At 38.9% G+C, this 20,826-nt stretch overlaps 1 protein-coding gene across 7 annotated transcripts in view; it reads left to right on the top strand.

The window, feature by feature from the left end:
• The window catches only part of ELAVL4 (ELAV like RNA binding protein 4), a 167,919-nt gene that overhangs the window by 63,730 nt on the left and 83,363 nt on the right, over nucleotides 1–20,826 (top strand). For 2 of the 7 annotated variants that reach the window (XM_066269230.1, XM_066269229.1), the window contains exon 1: nucleotides 12,826–12,942. The exons of 1 other annotated variant lie outside the window; for it this stretch is intronic. In XM_066269230.1, coding sequence (XP_066125327.1) covers nucleotides 12,826–12,942 — 117 coding nt within the window. Of the gene's footprint in view, nucleotides 1–10,400; nucleotides 10,512–12,334; nucleotides 12,460–12,825; nucleotides 12,943–15,563; nucleotides 15,749–16,364; nucleotides 16,500–20,826 lie in introns of those variants that run through there. 4 more of the 7 variants (XM_066269234.1, XM_066269231.1, XM_066269233.1 and 1 more) reach the window with 4 other exon arrangements.

Below are 20,826 nucleotides of genomic sequence, written 5' to 3'. Positions count from 1 at the left end.
TTAGAAATCAAACAGTGAGCCCCAGGGAATGTTAGCAGGGTGCGGCATTGTGAGAGAGAAAGCATGTGGCCTTCAGCTCAGTTAGGTAACCCAGCACTATACCAGTCATGGATGACACCAATGAAGGTGGGTTATTGCCCTCCAGAGCTCACAGTCTTGACTGGAAGGTAGACATGGATGGCAGTAATTGTGATTCCCTGAGGGATGGAGTAATCTGAGGAACAAGTTGTGTGAGTGGTCAGATAAGGAATTGCTAATTCCATCTGGGGAAAATGGGGAGCTTGACCTTCTGCTCCCAGTCCAGTGTAAACTCCCAAAGCAAGGGATATGTTGAATCCCTGGTGTCTGGCACATAGTAGATACTCAAGAGATATTTTCTGAATGAATTCATGGCAATTGATACTTTAACTTGATTTTGAAGGATGAGTATGTGTTTACCAAGGGGAAACAGGGGAAATGGTGTTCCAGGCAGAGAAAATAGCTTGAACAAAGACATACTCAAAAGTATATATTTTTATTTACCTAACTGTTGTTTCTCTAAATATGATTCCAGAGGGTGTTCTTGTACTGTGAATATCAATGAACTTTCTAGATAATAGCCTGCCTTCCTTCCTTCCTTCCTTCCTTCCCTCCCTCTCTCTCTCTCTCTCTCTCTCTCTCTCTCTCTCTTTCTTTCTTCCAAATTCCCCTCACACATTGCTGTGCTAAGTATCTTAGAAAGGTTAACCATATCAGCACATAGTAGCCAAGAACTTTGTTAATACTCAGAAGTAGGTATCAGATTAAGTTGCTCATAGGTAATGTGACCACATAAACTGATTTGCCTTAGATAGTGCTGGTTTGTGCCTGCTGTCTCTGCTATTATTGATAGAGTCTCCTTACACTCTCAAAAGTGTCTGGATTTGACCGAGAGAAGGAAGAAGGGTCTCTTCTCTCAAGCATTAGTCAAGGAGAGTGGTGGATGTAGAAAGCCTCACTACCAGATTTCAGGAGCACCAATTCAACAGTTATTCAGCAGATGTTTATTGAATGTGATTCTATTCTGGATACTCCAGAGATTCTTAAGGATGAATAAGATTTGATTTCTTCTTGGTCCTTATTTCAAAGTGATGATTGTACATATCCTGTCTTTCTCATAGTTAGCTATGAGAATAGCACTGTAAACATTGTGTTTGTTGAATGACCATAATGGGTCAATGTATGATACTTAACTCCTTTGCCATAAATGGTCTCCTCTGGCAGTGCAAGAATAACAAAAATACTACCTACCTTATAGGATTACTGTGGTATTGAGTTAATGCTTGTAAAGAGCTAAGACTGGTGCCTGACACAGTAAATGCTCAATAAATAGCAGTTACTTTTTGAAAGTATTTTGCAAATGGAACAGAGCTACCTATAGCTTTCTGCAGCTTAAATATGAGAAAAGCAGATATTTGAAAGTTTTGTTTAGGGAAGGTTACATTTTTATTGTATTTTTATTTTTTCTGAAGTTGGAAACAGGGAGGCAGTCAGACAGACTCCTGCATGCGCCCCACCAGGATCCACCCGGCATGCCCACCAGGGGGCGATGCTCTGCTTATTGCAACCAGGGCCATTCTAGCACCTGAGGCAGAGGCCATGGAGCCATCCTTAGCGCCCGGGCCAACTTTGCTCCAATGGAGCCTTGGCTGCGGGAGGGGAAGAGAGGGACAGAGAGGAAGGAGAGGGGGAGAAGAGGGGGAGGGGTGGAGAAGCAGATGGGTGCTTCTCCTGTGTGCCCTGGCCGGGAACCGAACCTGGGACTCCTGCACGCCAGGCCAACACTCTACCACTGAGCCAACCAGCCAGGGCCGAATGTTGCATTTTTAAATTTATTCAGCCATTGTTTATTATGAATCAGACATGAACCCTTCCCTCAAAGAGCTCAAGCCTGGCACGAGAAACAGACATGCAAAAGAAATTACATACATTTGTGTAATGAAACAACATCCTATAAGTTTATGGAGTCTGAAAGGTCCACTGGTTACCCTTCACAGACCACTCATTGAAAATTTCAGCAGAAGAGGGGATGGACATTGAATCATATTAATCAAGGAAGCAATGAGATTAGATTTGCATTTTAGAAAGGTTGCTGTGGCTGGTAAATGGTGTTCAGTCAAAACTGGAGGTAAAAATATGTTGATGATAATATTCCTGGAGAGAGATGCAGAGACATGAACCAAGGCAGCAGCAGTAGATCTCAATAGAGTTAAGGAGATAGAATCTACACAACTGGGTGGCTGGCAGGACTCTTTGAGAAGCTTATAGACAACTTTTCTTGACTGGAGAAAGGTATATCTTGAAGGACATGGTCTAAACACTAAGTCTTCTCTGGGCTCTTGTGAAATCTGTGTTGTCGGCATTGAGCATCCCCACTGTTAGTGGTTGTACTTTGCTTTCTGTAAGTGAAGAATATCTGAGAACATTAATTGTGAAGCTTTAATATAGTTAGAAAACACGAGAAAAATATGCACTCTTATCGTAGGTGTTTGGGGAGCCCCAGAAACTGAAACATTTCATTTGGAATCTTGGAGGGAAGTTAGCAAATGCTTTGAATTAGATGTACTAGCCAAGGAGGCTTGGGCCTAAGGGTGGTGGCATTGATACTAGAACCCAAGTCTTTTGATGCCCACTTCACCCTTTTTCCCACTGCAGTCTCATTTAGACTAGAACAGACTGGCTTCCTCACTGGATGCCAAGTTCCTGAGAGTGCCCCAGAAAATGTATTGGTGTGGGGTAAATGTTTAGAGGAGCCTACTCTTTTTCCAACCGGGAGAACAGCACTGTTTTATTTGTTTATATAGTATGACGATAGTAATAATTTATTTATTAAAAAAACATAAGAAAATTGAAATTAAATCCTCTAGGGTTACAAACTGTCTGAACAGCCTGATACTCCTATAGTGCAGACTTACTCTCTCCTTTAAACTAATTATATATCTAGATCCATATTTATATCTATATCTAGCTATATAATTATATAATTTTATACACATATACATATATACTTTAAATATTAACTGCCTAAATAGACAGTAACATCACTTAAATAATATTTAGAGTATCCTATAAATTCTCCAAAGCACTTGTACTTCCCAGAGTTCTGCCAGAGTGCTGGTTGCATGGAGTGTAGGAATGTGTGCGGGTGATGAATTCATACCCCAGACTGCATCAGCAGCAGCACTCTTCTGTTTTCCATGCCTTTCACATCCTCTGAGCCTTACTGGAATTCTCTGTGAAGGCCTCTTCAGCTGTAGAAGCACAAATTCTGTGTGAAAACCCTCACATCATATTCACCAAGAAAGGCTGCAGCCAGAGCATTGCCACCTCTAGCTGTAAAGCAATGTCTCTGTTGAGAACACTCATGGGTTCAGCTCAGTGGACTGGCCCTGGACAGCAACTTCCACTTTAGAGTTTCTGATCTTAGTCACTCAAACATTTCTAGAGAGAAAGGGCCTATCTTTGGCAGAGATTTCTCTCATCAGAAAAATTATTCTGTAGAGGAGTAGATTCCAGAATTCATTTGGGAGAGTAGTAGGGGGAATTCATCTTTGAGATTCATCTGTTTATCATTTATTTCTAAGAGAAGCCATATCTTAGCCCATCATGTGAATATATTCACTCTACCCTAACACATATTTTCTGGGCACCAACTATGAGACAGCCACTGTACTAGCTGGAGGTAAACAAAGACAGAAAAGAACAGCCCTTGCCCTGGAGTATCTTGAAAACAGCGCAGGGAGACAGGCCTGTAAACAACTCGGGTAATAATCTGGCATGAGGTCTGTGGAGGCAGGAAGAATAAACTGCTATAAAAGCTCAGATAATGCAGCAGCTAATTTTGCTTAGTGAGATTTAAGCCTTGAAGGATGAGTATAATTTTCCAGGGAGAGAAAGCCTTCCAAATTGGAAGGAATAGCAGGAACAAAGGCATGGGGTAGAAGGGCCAGCTGATACGGGAGAGTAGACTGGCACGTCTAGAGCTGTGCGTATGAAAGGGAATGTCCCAGAGGAGCTGGGAAGCTTAAATGAAGGTTAGGTTGTATAGAGCCTTGAATGCCCTAATGACTAATTGGTCATGATATAAGCAGTGAGGATCATGGAAGGAAGGTTACAATAGTAACAGAACATCGGTTGAACGTAGGTTGACAGTGTTTGCCTGCTTTTGACCTATAAAATCGAAATTATGTATTTCATAAAAAGTACTTAGCATTTTCACTACTCAAACAGAATATTATAAACTCTGTAATATGTTTCTTATACACATTATCTCATTTAAGGATCACAACCTTAGGCATTATTATTGTCCCCATTTTAAATATGATGACACTGAAGTTCAGTGAGTATCTGGATTTAATCAAGGTCCTGATCAAAGCCCTAGGTTCTAATGATTTTAACCAACTATCTCCAGTTCTGTATTTTTTTAAATGACTCTGGTGACCAGACTAGGTATTGGAACATGATGCTATCCTGACTCTTCATTTGAGGTGGATATTAAAATCACTTTCAAAAGCTTAATTTCTCTTTAGTCAGCATGTTTACTGTGAAAGCAGTTGAAAGTCGGAGTTAATCTTACCAAAAATTTTGTTTACTAATTAAAAACTATTTATTTATAGACTCTGACATACTAGAGACATCAGAAGTCATTTGGTTTTATTTCTTATTTATTCAGGAAGATCCTGGTTCAAAGAGGAGACGTGATTTGCAAAGGTCATACAATTATTAGTGGTAGAGATAACATCGGCCATGAGGTCTCCTGGCTCCTCTTGCTGTGGTGCCTAGTGATTTAAAATGGATCTTGCTTTCAAGAACGCACACTGAGCACTTAACTCTGTGTAAGGGCCGCTGTTCTAGACATGTTCTTTGGTATAACCCCTTATACGTGGAAATGTGTAAAACTTCATATCGGGCGGATGGCACAGTGTAGCTCTCTGCTGAGAGCAAGTAAAAGACAGAGACAGAAAAAAATCTGTCTTTTCACTATCCATATCTTGGAACTGGCACACATGAATTGTGTAGTCTTACATGATAATGCATGTTTAGCGGTGAAGACTTACCTTGAAATTACTGTTCTAAACCCTTGTGCAGTTTGTGTCCTTGTGTCCCGAGGTGCCCATGTGCTAATAGATAATAAAGAACAAGTTTCAAACAGAAGTTTGTATATTATTTGAATTATGAAACCTTTAAGACAAAGAAAGAGTTTCAAAAATTTTGAAAAAGATGGAAGTTTTAATGACATATGTGACACACACATTTTACACTCCTAGGGTTGTAGAAGGCTAGCAAAACCTTTTGTAAGCATGCTTATTTCACTAACAATATAGAAACACTTAAATGGGATGATTACTTGATTATCTCATGATCAACTTTATGGATTCTGAAATAGGCATGGTAGGTATCAAATTATAAAATTCGGGGTTAAATTGGAATTCTAAAAACATTTTTCTTTAAGCTGTCCAAAGAACCTTAATATAGGTTTATTAGCTATATTAGTCACATGTAATATAGGTTTAAAAACTTTTTCAGTCTTCTCGGGAAGGGCGCAAACTGAATAGTGAGCTCAACATCAATAACCCTTTTAAACTTAAGTGTAATTTCTATAATAATTTAGGAATGATGGTGACTCAATAAAGTAAAAGTTATATATTTGCAAATAATTTCAGAGTTGGACCAGGGCTTTTTCCCAGGGACTGAAATTTTGCGGGAGCGCAGCTTCTTTATGGCTATCACATAATATTAGTTTAAAGGAAAGTTATCATGAAGTAGGTAGTTGCGGCCTACAAGGCTTCAGGTTGTAATGTTCAAATTTCTGTTCAAAAACCTTACATAAAAAAAAAATACCCATCTTCGTTAAAGATGTGATCCTTTTCAAGGAAGTATTTTGAACTCGAAGCTGCTGTTGCTAAGGGGTTGCTAAGGGAAATGAACTACTCAGCACTAATGTGTAACTTTACTCTTCTGCTTAAAAAGTAGTTAAATCATGCCCCCAGCTTCCGAGTCAGAGAGAGGAAGAACTAAAAAGGGACAAGTTGAGAGTGGCCTCTTTCTGACAGTTATATAGCATGCCTTTCCTATTTTTTATGTTTCTTCTTCGTCTCCCATAGAGAAAGGAAGCAACATTTCTGGGCATAAAAACATTGAAAAGGTAAATTAGGCTACTGAGCAGGGCAAGGCTTATCATGACTATAGACTATCCAGGTCTAAGGCAGAAGGAAGTATCTAAGCACTGAGAGAATTACTTCTGCTAACGACCAGCCTCAGGAAAAGGCTTTTTATAATAACTCAAAATTAAGGGGGACTCAATAAAGAAAGTTATGTATTAATGAATAAGGAACCAAGTAATTGTGCCCTAAGCAATTGGTTCAAAAGTTTTTCTAAAATATTTCGGATCAATTTTTTATGTTCTTTTATTGAGTGCCTACTATGCTTCAGACCCTGATATTCTACACGCTGGAGTTCTAGGCAAATAACATACAATTTCTACACTGAAAATTCACAGTGCAATGTGAAAGTAACAACTATAATTTAATGAATACAGTCTATAATAGAATTGTTTAGAATTATGCTTACCATTCAATTTTTGATAAACATAATTTGGAAAATATTTGGAAAGATTAATGTCTTGGGGCTTTAACAGGTAATTCCATCTCAAGATCAGGCACTGTTTCCTCCATTTATGGAGATGTAAGAGGGAATAGCACACAAAATGATAGTAGGCAGAAATCATAGGACCAGGATTCTATCATCACCTGGTGGCAAAATACTAAAATTGCGAGCATAGATTAGTTTAGTTTAGTTTAGTTTTTTATTGTTATCATTTTCAGTGTCAGCAGATGTCAAAAACATTACTCTAAATGTTGGTTTTTGAGTATAGAATAAAACACAGAATAAGACTAAAATTTATTTAGATCTACATTTTCTACATAAGGTGGTATTTATAGAGACAAGTGTAGACTAGGTTTGGACACATATAAGTTTGAGACCTAAATTTGCCTCTTACCTGCTGTGTGATCTTCAGAAAATTACCTAAATTCTCTAGTCTTTAGTTTCCTTTTTGGACATCTCAGAGTTGTGAGATTAAATGGGATTTATAAGCAAAGTATAGTGCAATGAGTGACATATAGTGGATGCTCAATAAATATTAATCCCTGTTCCTTTAATGAAAGTACTTACTGAATAAGAGGTTTGCTCTCCCACAGTTATCATACATAATATTCCTCTATTTATAACATTTTAAAATGGAAGCATTTGGAATAGATTCAGAGGAGACCTTGGAATGGTCTAATTCTAATGAACTGACTGCCATTATCCCATTTCTGCCCTCCTCCCCGACCCTTGTTCTCTTATGTGAAATATCCTGCATTTTCCTAGACAAATTTTATCCTTCTCTAAGCCAATAGAGAAGCAGTTCCAGCTTCTTCCATGAAGCTTTCCCCCATCATTCCAGATGGTGTCTGCACCATTGACAATCCTTCAGTATTTTCTTTTATTATTTTTATTTTTCAATTTTTCAATTACAGCTGATATTATATATATATTACATAATATTATATTAGCTTCAGGTTTAACATAGTGATTAGACACTTATATACCTTAGGAATACAATGAAATATTACTCAGCCATAAAAAGGGGGGGAGGGTCTTGCCATTTGCAACAACATGGATAGACCAAGAGGATATTATATTAAATGAAATGTCAATCAGAAAAAGACAGATATCATATTATTTCACTTGTATGTAAAAATCTAAACTGATTTAACTTCAGCATTTTGTTTTGGTACTGTTATTGTAGCATTCTTTCTTACGTTACTAGGATTGGTTGATATATAGCAAAGAAAGCTCTTTCCCCAGCAGAATGTAAATTCTGTGAAGATGGATACTATTACTTGTTTTTCTTTTTATTCTCCACACTAAGAATTTAGCACTGAACTTTGCCCACAGGACTAAGGAAATGTTTCTCTGCAGCAGGCATTTTTCATTAGACCTGTAAAAAGCCATTCAAACTTTCTTTGTTACTATTGCTTCATTCTCTAATTGCTTTGAATTCTATCCTCTTCAACATGATTGAATTATCTTGTAGCTAGGTATTAATTTATAGTTTTCCCAACTATTCTCCATGTTAATAACAATAGCTACCATTTAAAGTGCTGCTTCCACTAAGCCTATTTCTGTTTTAATCCTAGAACAAACCCTAAGGCAAGTATTACTGTGCCCATTTTACAGGAAGCTGAGGCTTAAGGAACCTAGCATATCATTCTCCCCTAAGAAGGTGTTCAGTGGTCCCAAGATGAATCAAATGAAATAGGCCTAGGGAAGTATTTGAGGTGATGATGAGTGGAACTGTTGGTCTTCATTCATTCCCCATAACTGAGTGCTACTGGAGCCAGGCTCTGTGCTATAAGGGTCTGAAGAACTGTGCTGCTCTAGGCAGGGAGTTTTGGCAGGTTTGGAAAAAGAAGTAGGGAGTGACACTGGAGACTCAATCAGATACTCATCCTGCTTTATACTTTCCAGCTTTAATCCTTTGTATTTCTCTCACTCCAAATTTACAATCTAATCACAACAATAGATTAAATGAGACACAATTTTGAGGACATGCCTGGTTAAAAGCACATCACAAAGAAATCTCTTGGTCATTTTAGTTGAGAAAAACTGAACATTCCTTCCACCCTCCCTTTCTTTTCTCTTCTTGTCTGTGCCTATCTTCCTCATTCATTCAACAAATATTTACTAAGCATAGTCTTCAAAGAAGTGATGGAGAAAAGATCTTACTTTAGATGAGGAAGACACCTTTCTGAAGGAATGCTTGTATATAACAATTATCACTACTATGATGTTGTGCCAAATTGTGCATGTCAAGTGCCTAGTGCAGTGTTTGGTACACAGTAGACTTCTGATTTAAAAAAATAGCAGTTTTTATTTGCATTTTATAAGTACTATTCTTTATTTCTTCTCCTACCTCTTCTCCCCTCCCCTTTACTGTTCCTTCCTTCAGGTCTTCCTCCTTCTGCAAATTACCTTTCTTGCTTTTTACAATACAATCATTTCTTTATGACTATAAAATTATAACTCAGTCCATATTTTTAAATAATTCTATATTGAATTATTGTCAAAATTGTATTAAGCTGGTTAAACACTGTATCCTTTAATGGTATGAGTAGCTACTCCATTCTTTATCTACTCAGTGGCCTTTGATTGTTAAAGATTTATATTTATACTAAGATTTTTTTTGTTTGTTTCTTCTTTTTAATTTTTATTTTTAGTAAAGCTCATCTGAACTGAAATGAAAAGCCCCCCAAAATCCCTTCATGCAGAGAACTTCAGATATATCTGTGTTTGCATGTTGACCCTACTTAGTTTTCTTAAGCTATAGTGAAGGCTATAGCCGTGAAAAGTTCAGACAGGAACTCCACCTAAATGAGGTTTCTTGGATAAGTGTGTATTTACCTTTTTCAGAATTCTGTAAGGCAGTTTTCCTGTCCTTCAATTTATTTTTTTCTCAGAAGGACACCCTAGTGCTTTAAGAGTGTGGTCAAAGGCACAGTGATTCTGGGAAGAGTCCTTCTGCTTTCAGCTGCTGTTCTAGTGTAAGGCTTAGTAGCATAGAAGTAAGACAGGAAGATCAAGTGTGAATCAACCCCAAGGTTAGCTTACCAGCCCAGGTGAGTTCTTGGCAATTTCAGTGGACTAGACAGCCATTTGTCTACATTTCCCCACACAGCAGCGTTCCTCTGCTCTTCCCCACAGTCTGTAGTAGACAGAACTACTTAGGAAGGAGAAGGCATCACACCGTCAGCTCATTTATCTCTAAGAGAACATCGACAGCAGCTTCCTCATCCTACCAGTAGACTCCATGTCAGGCTGGTGCATCTTCCTTGTCTTCGTGGTACGTTTGCATTTTCCTACAGAATTCGATTTAATGTTTCCTCAGGAAAACAAATAAGACAAGCCCAGCCCCACAATTCATCAAAGGAAAATTATGCTTTAAATTTTATCGAAAGCCTTTAAATATAGTATACCACTGTCTGGGCAGACTGATTGCATTTTTCCTAAAGGAAGAAATGCCAGCGGTTTAGGTTTATTTTTCAAAGGAAGAGGGAGAGGATAAAAAGAAATTGAGCCATAGGAAAATGTCAGGTCATAGTTACTGATGACGCTGTTTAAATGGTGTGCCATAATCATATTAGGGCAGAGCACATGGAATTCCTGATTCCTGCGTGACACTGAAGAAGGACCAGCAATTATCTGCATGTGTGTGAATTTGCAAGTGTCTGTTTGCTCTACCTTCCCACCCCATTTTGCTAATTCAATTGAGGGGCAAGAAGGGATGATCCAGACAGCCGGAACAGGAGGAGAAGGTCTGCAGCTGTGCTCGGAGGGACGGGTGTGAAGAGAGAGGCTCCGTCTGACTTGGAGTTTTGTGCTATGCACGTGAATGCTCTGGAACTGCCCTAATCGACTGAAAATGAGCCGGCTACGGTCATATGGAACAGGTCTGTTTAGCCACATCACTGGGTAGCATGGCAGATGGTAGACCGTCAGTGGGTGGTATTGATTGGCTGGATTTGCCTTAGGGTAGCAGGACTGTGGGTCCTTAAAACCCCGCTTCGTCTTCTTTCCCTTTGTGCAGCCACGTACAGTTGTGGTTTTCTTCTCTCCCTCCCCCAGCCCCATGGAGCTCCTTTCTCTCTCTCTCTCTCTCTTTTCAAATCAAAAGCCTTCCTTGGTAATCAAAATAGAGAGGTTACCTTGAGATAAACACTCTTTAAATTATCACCAAGGCAAGAAAACGTGAGAATATTTTATTTACTAGGCTGATTACATTTTAATGTTTGAAGAAAGTGACATTTTTTTTAATTAGTGTTTAAGACATATGGTGAGTGTACAAATTAGCTTATTTCATACAACCAGAATTTGATGAGAGCAACTCCTCCTTCCCACTCCCCAGTTAAAAACTGTCACTTGAAACTTAATATGTGCGAGGAGGTTAAATGCGATTGAGGGATGCAGCCTTGACTTAAAGATGAAGGAGACAGTCACTGTGTGTAGCTAGATGTTGCTGGGATGGGCTGGAAAAATACTAGTATCAACATCTGTGTTTGCAAGAGGAAGTGAAAGTTCTAAGGCTTTAATTTTGTCCAGCCAAGAAAACAAAATCCCAGGTATCGGTGTGCATTGGTTTCTCTTTTAGATACGCGGGAACGTAGAATGGTGCTTGCGTGCTCTGTAAGTAATAAAACCCTACTTAAAATCAAGCCATAAACAGTATAAGTGATGAGATTTATTTTTGTTCAAGTGTTATTCTATCCTTTCAGCATCTCCCCACCTCCATCACCTGGGGCTTTCAACTTGGGACATTATATTTATTCCTGACGGAAGAGCAGATTAATTGGAATAGAAATGTACAAAGGAGATACTACGTTAGCTATATATCCAAAACAGTATACCACAGAAATGTTCCACTTCAGGAATGATCTTAGGGAAAAAGAACAGCATTGGAGAGAGTTACGTCACTAGTTTGCTCTTGTGGTTGTTTATAACTATCTGTGTAACTGTGTTTTTAAAAGAGGTGCTTAAGATTTTTTTTCAGTCTTCACCTTTAAGCTTTTGATTATTTCCTAGCATTTAAGACCATATCCAATAAATCCAATGGTTTACTCAGGAGAAAAGTTGCACCCTTACACTATTGTCTTTATCGTGTATGTGCTTTGTTCATATGCATATTTTTGAATTGGGTTTTTCTCACGTGAGTCAGTATTTTTCTCTTTTTGCTAAAGAAAAATATTTTATGGAGTTTTTGATTTTCCCCCTTGCTCTGTGTTGATTGAATTTTCCTTGTTCATCCTTTGCTGAATGAAACAAAGCTCATTTGTGTTTCATTCTTCACAGTTCTTATTAGAATTGGTGATGATGTTTTGTTTTGTTTTCTCACTATAAGTCTGAGAAGGAATTTTATTTATTTATTTTGACAAGATACAGAGAGAAAGAGACAAGATGCTTATTAGGATGCTGTTGTTTCTCATGTTATATCCTACACCCAAAAGCTATTCCAAGGGAAAAAAAAATCACAGTCTTTTAGGATGGTTCATTTAGATCTGTGCACTCTACCCACCTGGTGGTTATATAGTGAACTGTTACTTTAAAGAGTAGTTTAAACACCAGCCATGTTTGGGGCAGGCTGCTCTTGCAAAGAGAGCAGTACATATAACAGGAGTCTACTGTGTGAGATAAGGGGAAAATTCAGCTCACTGACTAGAGGTTTTAATGTGCGAACTCTAGGGAAATAATATATTGACTGTTCCGTGGTGCGCAAGAAAATTGAAGAACCCTTTGCAGACGGAGTGCTTTGCAAAGGATTCTATCTGTTTCTCTTAAAACAAAATCTGTGGCAAGATGTTTGAAATCAGCAGGACGCTTAATGCTGCTTTGTTAAATAATGAGGTAATATTTCGTCACTTTTTTCTGGGCAGCATCTGTTTGTTTGTTTATTTTTCCCCCTTGCTTCATCCCCCCCCCCATGTTTATGAAGGGTTCTTTTTTTTTTTCCTCTGTCTTTCTTTCTTTCTTTCTTTTTTTTCGTGGAAGTCAAGGAAATACAATTCGTGCTTCCATTTCTGTTCCTCTCCTTTGGTGCTTTTGGAGAATTTGGTTGTCTTTTCTATTTGCAGTTTCAGCCGGCTGCTGTTTCCTGGCCCATTGTGCCACGTAAGGCTTCTCCACTGCGCGGAGTAGGTAGTTATTAACGCTGAATTGGCTTCTGGTACAGTCCATCTGGACTCTTGTGGGAAAGCTGGCTGCCGGCGACTGATGCTGAGATATCTGCAACCTTTGGGATGTGTGCATGGTGGCGAAGGGCTGACTGATATGAGATTACTTCTTTTAAGGGAAATTGTTATTAATGAGTCAAGAAACTGCTCATTTATGGTAAGAAGGATACAGCGGCGCTGGCAGCCCCACAGCTCTGGGATATCATTTTTAGGTTGCCTTAGCTGCTTGAGTGAGACAAGTTTCTTTCTGTGGTGATGGAGGATTGTGGCAGGAAAAAAAAATCATGCATGACTGGGAGCCTCGCCTGCCTGATTCTTGAGATAATATATTGAGAATCTGTTGCTTTACAAATGTCACACCACTGATGTAGCGGTCAGCCCCTCACTCGGAAAGATGAATGGTACTATTGGAAATGCAATAATAAGGTTGACTTTTCCCAACAATAGGATTCTGCCTTTGTCTTTAGAGAAAAGGTCTCTGAGGACATTTGTGCAATTGTTTGAGGATTCTGTTGAAAGACTTTTAGAGTGGAGGTTTTGGGAGAAGTGATCAATATACAAAGTGCATGGATTTTTTTAGTCTAGCAAAACCAGCTAATTGTTTATATTAGTTCCTATTTTGGAAAAGTGGCCGGAACATCTTTTGGTATACCTAATGTTAATGTATGGGTCACTGAGTGTGCTGAGATTAGTATGGATGGGAGAAAAGGGTTTTAAGAAATTGTGACTTTTGTAACCTACCAAGAAATACAAAGTAAATATTTTGTTCCGAATGAGCTGTTTTTATTTAGTGTGTCAGCGTGGTGTTCATGTTTACTTTTCACAATATTCTTATTTTGGTGAAATCACACTCAAAGTTTTGGTTGTTGATTTGGGCACCTGTACCTGCTCTGTGTACATATGTTGAGCTCTTTAGGAGACTTAACCTATGAATTCATCCTTAGTTCATGGTTCAATAGATATTGTAGTACTATTATGATTCATTGGACTCTATACATTTGCTAAAAAAATTACTTCATGTTTACTAAATTTAGTGTTGTTCCACTTAAAGGGATTATAGTTTTAACATTTTCACTTTTCTCTTTCATGTATTTTTATTTCTAGCAGCTGAATTTATTTATTTTCAAATATAATAGTTCACATAATGTATCCAACACATATTGTATTATGATGTATCTGTATTTTTAAAAGTGTATGTATATACATATATATGTATATGTGTATGTTTATGACATGGTAGCTTGTAGAAAATTGTTTTAACTTTTTTAAATGTACAGGTTATTTTTTTCTAATAATTTTTCACTGACCCATTTATTCTCGGACTTTGAAGCCCAGAATATAGCATGATTTTCAGCCTATATTTCTACTCTGCCCAGTCCCATCATGCTGACAATTCCTGTCAAAGATTAAAGATTATGTTGAGTTCTATCTTTGGTTATATTTGTTAACTTTGTGTATTCATTGAGGAAAAAAATGATGAAGTTATGAGTTAAACAAATGGGGATAAGTTAGTTTTTGGATAGAAGTAAAGCACCAACACCTCAAGCAGGCTGCTTAGAAAACCCAAACTAGACAAAATACTATACTACGAAAGGCTTGGTAGAGTAGAGGTTATGAATTGTATAACACAGACAGACAAACTGTATACGTCATCACACACTTGCTAAATGTCTCTTTGCAAGTCTTCTAAGAGGCTAGAGGAAAAATGACAGCGTTTGAAGGAGAGAACAAAATCACGTGTTCAGTTAAGCGAGGCAAGCAAGCACTCTGCACCGGTTCTGAAATGAGGCAGTTGTCAAAAGCATGTTTTACCTTTAAAACGGTAGGGAAAGCAAAGAGAGGATGAGTTTTAGTGGATTTTTAAAAATTCAAATCATGCCTCTATCCAAGTTGAGAAATAAATTCATTTAAATAAATCATTCATCATTCTCTGTTTTGAAAAGCTCAGACAGAAAGCAGAAAGGTAGAGGCTGACAGCTGCCCCCCGCCCCCGCCCAGCTCTTTTCTTTTTTGTTTATCAGGAAAGAGTTTTCTGAAGCAAACTTGTATGAACCTAGTTCACGGAGCAAGCACACTCTCAAACTTGCTTTCTTCTGAAACACTGGCCATGTTAGCGACAGAAAGAGCAGTCCTTACTGAAAAATCAGCAATATTAGGAAACAAAGTTAAAATGTAGATATATTAGCACATTAAAGTGCTTTTGTTGTATCCTTAAGCCTAGAGGCAGGTCATTAAATATGCATTTCGCTAGAAAGCAACTGTCGAGAAAGATAAGGTGGTTGAAAATATTGCAGCCGGGAGAAGCCCTCTGTCAGAGGGGTGGGGTGGTGCAGCCCTCTGGACAGGGGAGAGGGAGGACACTCCCACTATTAAGGTTTACAAGCCGCCAGTGACCTGCAGTTGTTACAGTACTTTTGAGCTGGGAGGAGGGAAAAGGTAAAAATACAAGTATGGCTGTTGTTGCTTCAGCCTGGCCTTAATTACCAGACACAAGAAGCAGTTCAGAAATCTGGTCTCTGTTGTTGTAGAGGTCACCAAATCATTAACATCGTCAATCTGGCAGTAGCTAATTTAAATAGCACCTGATGTTGCAACGCCTCCCTGCGTTTCCCCAACCAATCAGATCCTGGCTTCGGCTGACAGATGGTCCCATAAATGGATGTAAAAAGGGGAAGCTTCGAGCCAATTTCAGCAAGGCTCTGTTCAGTTGTTCTTATCTACATCCTAGAATCGGGGGTTTCAGCTCACTGCTCCTTTTCTTTCTTTTTTTTTCTTTCTCTTCCCCATCCCCCCTAAAATAATTAATTTACTTTACAATCATCCACACTGTGTTTTGTGGATCTTTAAAATATATATAACAATAGTAGTCATCTAAAAAAATATATATTCTGAAACCTTTGCAAATTTTAAGAGAAGAGTCGAAGCTCTGCGAGACCCAATATTTGCCAATAAGAATGGTTATGGTAGGTATGACTAGATTTATAATCTGTTGTTTGTGCTGCTGGAGGGAAGAAAAGCATCTACACCTTGACCAAGAGTTTAGTTCTCTGCTGCTGTTTGATTCCTACATTTACTATCTCTTTTGTGTAGAGAGTGCGGGTAGGTCCTTTTATTGAAAAGCAGTGGGGAAATAGATTGTCATTTTGAACAGGTCATTGCCAGTTTTCCCTTCAACATAAAGGCAGGGGTGGGGGAAGGTGGGCTGAAATAACTGCTGGTTTGTTGAAAGAGGTTATATCACATGAGACCGTGAAGGCAAAAGAAGGGATTTCTTTTTGTAAAGGGAGAGGCGGTTTGCCCTACGTGCCTGGGTTTGGTGGGGCAGGGGGTGGATGCAGCGGGTTAGGGAATCTCTCCATTTCCGTGCTGGGAATTTAAACCTTGACAGGCAGCTCCTGGATACTGAACGTTGAGATGGGCATTTGTGTTTCTGGGGACTGCGCAGTCAAAACGGCAAAGAGAGTGATTTATTTGGGCTTCAGTAAATGCTGCATCTTGTATTTCAAAGAGTTTCCTGTCATGACCTCATAAAAAAGAGGAGGCGGCTTGTATGTGTAGCGGTGCCTGGCGTGTTGAGTTGTTGCTTCCTTCTCTGGGCAGCAGCTCTGTAAGAAGGAATGTCAGCTTTTACATAACGTTCCTTTCCGCTTTTGACACACTGTGTGAGGGTCCATCTTCTTCTGATCACAGATGGAGTGGAATGGCTTGAAGATGGTAAGTGAAAGAGGAAGGCAGCTTGGAGATTCCAGCCGAGTGTGTGTGTGTGTGTGTGTGTGTAAGGATGGTGGGCTGTGCATCGTAAATCACTGTGCAGATCGTTTGTGTGTGTATGAGTGTGTTTATTAGTATTTCTCTTTTCCGAAAACCAGCATCCATCTCCAAGTGTAACGGCACTGCATGCACACAAGGCACACACACTGCCTCTTCCACAGAGCACACATTTTAGCCAAGCCAGGTTGGTGTCTTTTTTGACAATCACAATGTCACAGTCGCTGTTGGCTGGCGGGTCCACCGTCTCTGTGAGCTTTCAATGGAATTGCACGACTCTGGAAGTTAAAGGCACATTTCCTTTTCAGTCTCCTGCTAGGAGTGATGGGGAAGGCTGGGGATGAGGGCTAGAGGAGGTGAGGTTCAGTACCAGCAGATGCGACTGTGAAACAGGACTTTTGGATGTGGAAGGGGAAGTGGAAAACCTTTCTGCCAAAGTAGTAAATCTATTTTTAGCATCTTTTTTTCTGAAGGAAAAAAAGGGGGGAAGAATCAGGGAAACTCCTTGAGTGTTGCTCCTGTCGCCTGATGTTGACCCTGAAGATATGTCACAAAATGGCAAGATCAGATGCCACGAGTGCTCACTTTGACTTTGAATTTCCACCAGCAAAAGCTTTTATGGGGGTTCAAAGCTGAGGATGGGAGAGGCTGTAAATTCATATCCATCTCACTCATTTCTCACTAGAAAAGCCCGGGAGGACTTTTCGCTCTGCATAGATGTTATAACAAAGCTGTGGTCTTTTTCCCATTCTTAGAGGATTGCCTTTGTCTGGCTGCTTGTTTTGATGGGTGTAAAACAAATAAGATTAGACCGAGCAGCCCAACTGAAAGCGATAGCTGGGAGGAAAACCCAATGAAAGGTTGCCGGGGAAACGAACAGAGGAAAAGCCGAGTAGGGAGCAGGTGGCTATCATGAGAACACACTGCAAACAGTGTAAAAAGGGGTGGGGGGGACGGGACCTCGATTATCTTTGCTGTTCTTTGTGGCCAGCCCAACTTTAATTATTCTTTATAAATTGGTGTTAATTACATTTCTAACTCTGGTTTACAGTGATTTTTAGAAATCTATTTTTAAGCATCTGTTCTGTCTCCCCTGTTTTTTTCTTCTTTCTTTCTCTCTCTCTCTCTTTTTTTTTTTTTTGGTTTAAAATACAGAGAGAGAAAGAGAGGGGGAAGGGAGGGTACGAAATCTTGCAATCTCTCTCTCTCAACCTCCCCCTTTTCCCTGCTGTGAAATTGTACGTGCGAAAAATCGCAAGGAATCCTATGAGGCCATTTGAAAAAAAATGTAAATTATATTGAATGAAGTTGACAGAAGCATAATAAACTCCTACAGCTGATAGGTTCTGCTCATGATTTCTTAGAAATTTCCAGCAAATATCCATCCATAGGCAGAATATAGGTAGAATAGATTTAGCCTAAACAATGATTTTGTGCTAGTTGATAGTGGTATTTTGACTAAATCAGATGTTGATACTACAGTTCCAGGGAGTTCATTGTATTTCTCATTTTATATCCTGAGTAGATATTACTTTTAAAAACAATAAATGAAAAACTGTAAGCTAGCCTTTCGCTATGCCTCCCTTTCACATCTCCGGCCACAGGATCCAGCAGGCTGCACCCTTGTACCCACTACCTTCCATTTGGCACTTGGTCCCAGTTCTGGTCTCAGCATCAACTGAGTGAAAAGCTGATTTTTTTTTTCAGTGTCTCAGAACGTCTGGGACTCATGCGTGTGCTGGTGACAGGCTCCTCTCGCTTTTGCTCTAAGTGTGCTTTACTAGCCCCTTTCTCTCATGATGGTGGGTTTCCAGAAGGACTGAAAGGTATAGTACTTAAGCGAATAGGAGGTAAGGCAAAAACGACTGAAAGGATATCTGTTATGTTTTCTTCCTGAGAAGCAAATTTGATACAGGATCCGGCAGCGAATTTTAAGCTCCAAAATGAGAGATATAAAAATACAGAAATGTGGTAAAAGGTTAAGAAATCTAATTGGCTTTATTGAAAAGTACTCTTAATTTTTTACTCTCCCCATTGCAATCTCCGCGCGCGCGCGCACGCATGCACACCACCCCCCATTCTTTTTTCCTCGCTGATGCTTCTTTTTGTTCTGTCTTCTTGGGAGATTTTTAAAATTTGTTTTGACTCTTGGGCTGAAAATAAATAAAGATATTTTTTGTCCTACACTGAACCTTGCTCTCATCTGGAGTGTGTAAACACGTCGCTATTAAAAATAGAATAGTTTTTTATTATCTCTAAATACAGATTTTTTCTTCCTGAGAATTTTCCAGCATTTTTTAGTTAGAGTAAAACAATATCTATAGGAACTGTCACCTTAGCTTTGGTTGTAAAACAGACACGTGGTTCTACTGTTGACCTTTTTCACTTCTTTGTCTTAAAAATATTAATGCCTACTACCTGCCCGTGGAGGTGTGCCTTTCCGGGAGTACATGGCTGAGTGTGCGTTTATTAAGAAATGAAAATCTGTTTGGAAATATTGCTGCAAAGAACACCTGATTCATTGCAGGTTTAATAATCAGAATGTCCATGTATCTCATTGTAATATGGCTAAATGATTTAATATTTTAATTTTAAAAGGGTTAAATGAACATAGATGGAGAAATAGTCAAAATATTCTTTTGAGAATTATTGAATTAAAAGACAATTGTAATTTTAAAAAACCTAACAAGCAAAAAACCCAGGAAACCTTAACCATTCATTTGTGATCTCATTCCCATTCATTCCTAACTGCCATTCATTCAAGTCATCCTTCTGACCAAATACAGATGAGCTTGTTTCTGTTTGATAGTTTCCAAAATCTTAAAACTTTTTTCTCACCCTATAATCCTTCCTTGGTTCTTTGAGTATTTGAAGATTTTTTTTTCTGAGAGGAAGGCCATATTGTTGTAAGGTAATAACAATAGAATATTTTTGGAAGAAAAAGAGAAAATGAGCTACACGTTTGCATTTTAGTTCTAAACTTAGTCTTGAATTAGGGCTTGGGTCATGTTAGGCTTTAGAAAACTTTAAACTTAGCATTTCTATTGGCGATAATTTATTTGAAATGTCAAATCTAGACATTATTGCATGAATGTTGCTTTGTGTGTGTGTGTGTTCAACATTTCTTAAAGAATTTGCGGGTGAAGCAAGGTGTTTTTCTCAAGTAAGAGTTACCATGAACAATGGAAGAGTTTCTTCAGAGCAAGTCCTTTTCTTTGGTTTAATTTCTTCCCTTTGCACTTATTTCCTCATTGCGGGTAGATTTTCTTCCTATGTGAAGACCAAATGCTATTCCTTCCATGAAGAGATATGCTGCTTCGATTAGCTCTTTCATCTTAATGCTTTATTTTATTTTATTTTTTAATGAAACAAATTGTCTCTGTGAACCACCAGTAGGGAATGGTGGTCTTGATAGAGGTCATGGTGCGTGAACGGAAATACTTTGGCCTTGACAAATTTCTTTATCAGGTCCAATGATCTGTGGCCACCGAGCACTTAATTTATGTGCTTGGACACTTAATATGTACATTTGTTGGTGAGCTGGCCAGCGGATGCCAGGCACATGAGAGTGTGCTGGCAAATGCTGCAATGCAGTATTTTTCCCAATGTCACTGGGAATTTTGGGAGGTGAAGAAACAGAAACATTCGATGGACCATGTCATACAGAAATGGCCGATTCCTCTTTTGAAACCGGTCGACCTTTTATTGCCCACTATCCATTCTCCCATCCATTTGAGAGACATGGAAAGCGTGTGTACGAGAGGGAGACTGTATGGGTATATCAGTGTAAGCGTGTGTTTCTGGAATCCTGAATCGGTCTTAGGCTTTCCTTGTTTGGTATTACCAAATGTGTATACATGTACCTGCAAGTATATGTCTATTCAGAAGTGGAAGAAAACCTAACGGGGTTGGCTTCTCGTAAGAAGTGGCTTTTTCTCCTCACAAACTCTGAGAGTTCTTATTAGAAAAATAGAGAACTTCATCTAAAAAGATATCCGCACCCTATACACTTTCATTAATAACCAAACACTTCTGTATTGGGCACTTGAGAACAATAAATGTGCAAATTATAACCATATCTGAGAACTAGAAGCTGCCCTTTCAATCAAGGGTTTGGATTCAAATGAAAATGTAGGCATATATGGAAGGAGAGTTGTTTTTGCTTTGGGAGCATTTGAACCTCGTCTTTAACCATTGGTAAAAAGAAGGAGGAGATAGGGTAGCTGTGTTAGCATCTCATGCTTTGTTTTGTGAGTGTGTGTGTGTGTGTGTG

Source organism: Saccopteryx bilineata, chromosome 3 (genome assembly GCF_036850765.1).
Source record: "Saccopteryx bilineata isolate mSacBil1 chromosome 3, mSacBil1_pri_phased_curated, whole genome shotgun sequence".
In the NCBI taxonomy this organism is placed as follows: Eukaryota; Metazoa; Chordata; class Mammalia; order Chiroptera; family Emballonuridae; genus Saccopteryx; species Saccopteryx bilineata.
This window is presented reverse-complemented; position numbering and strand designations above follow the sequence as displayed.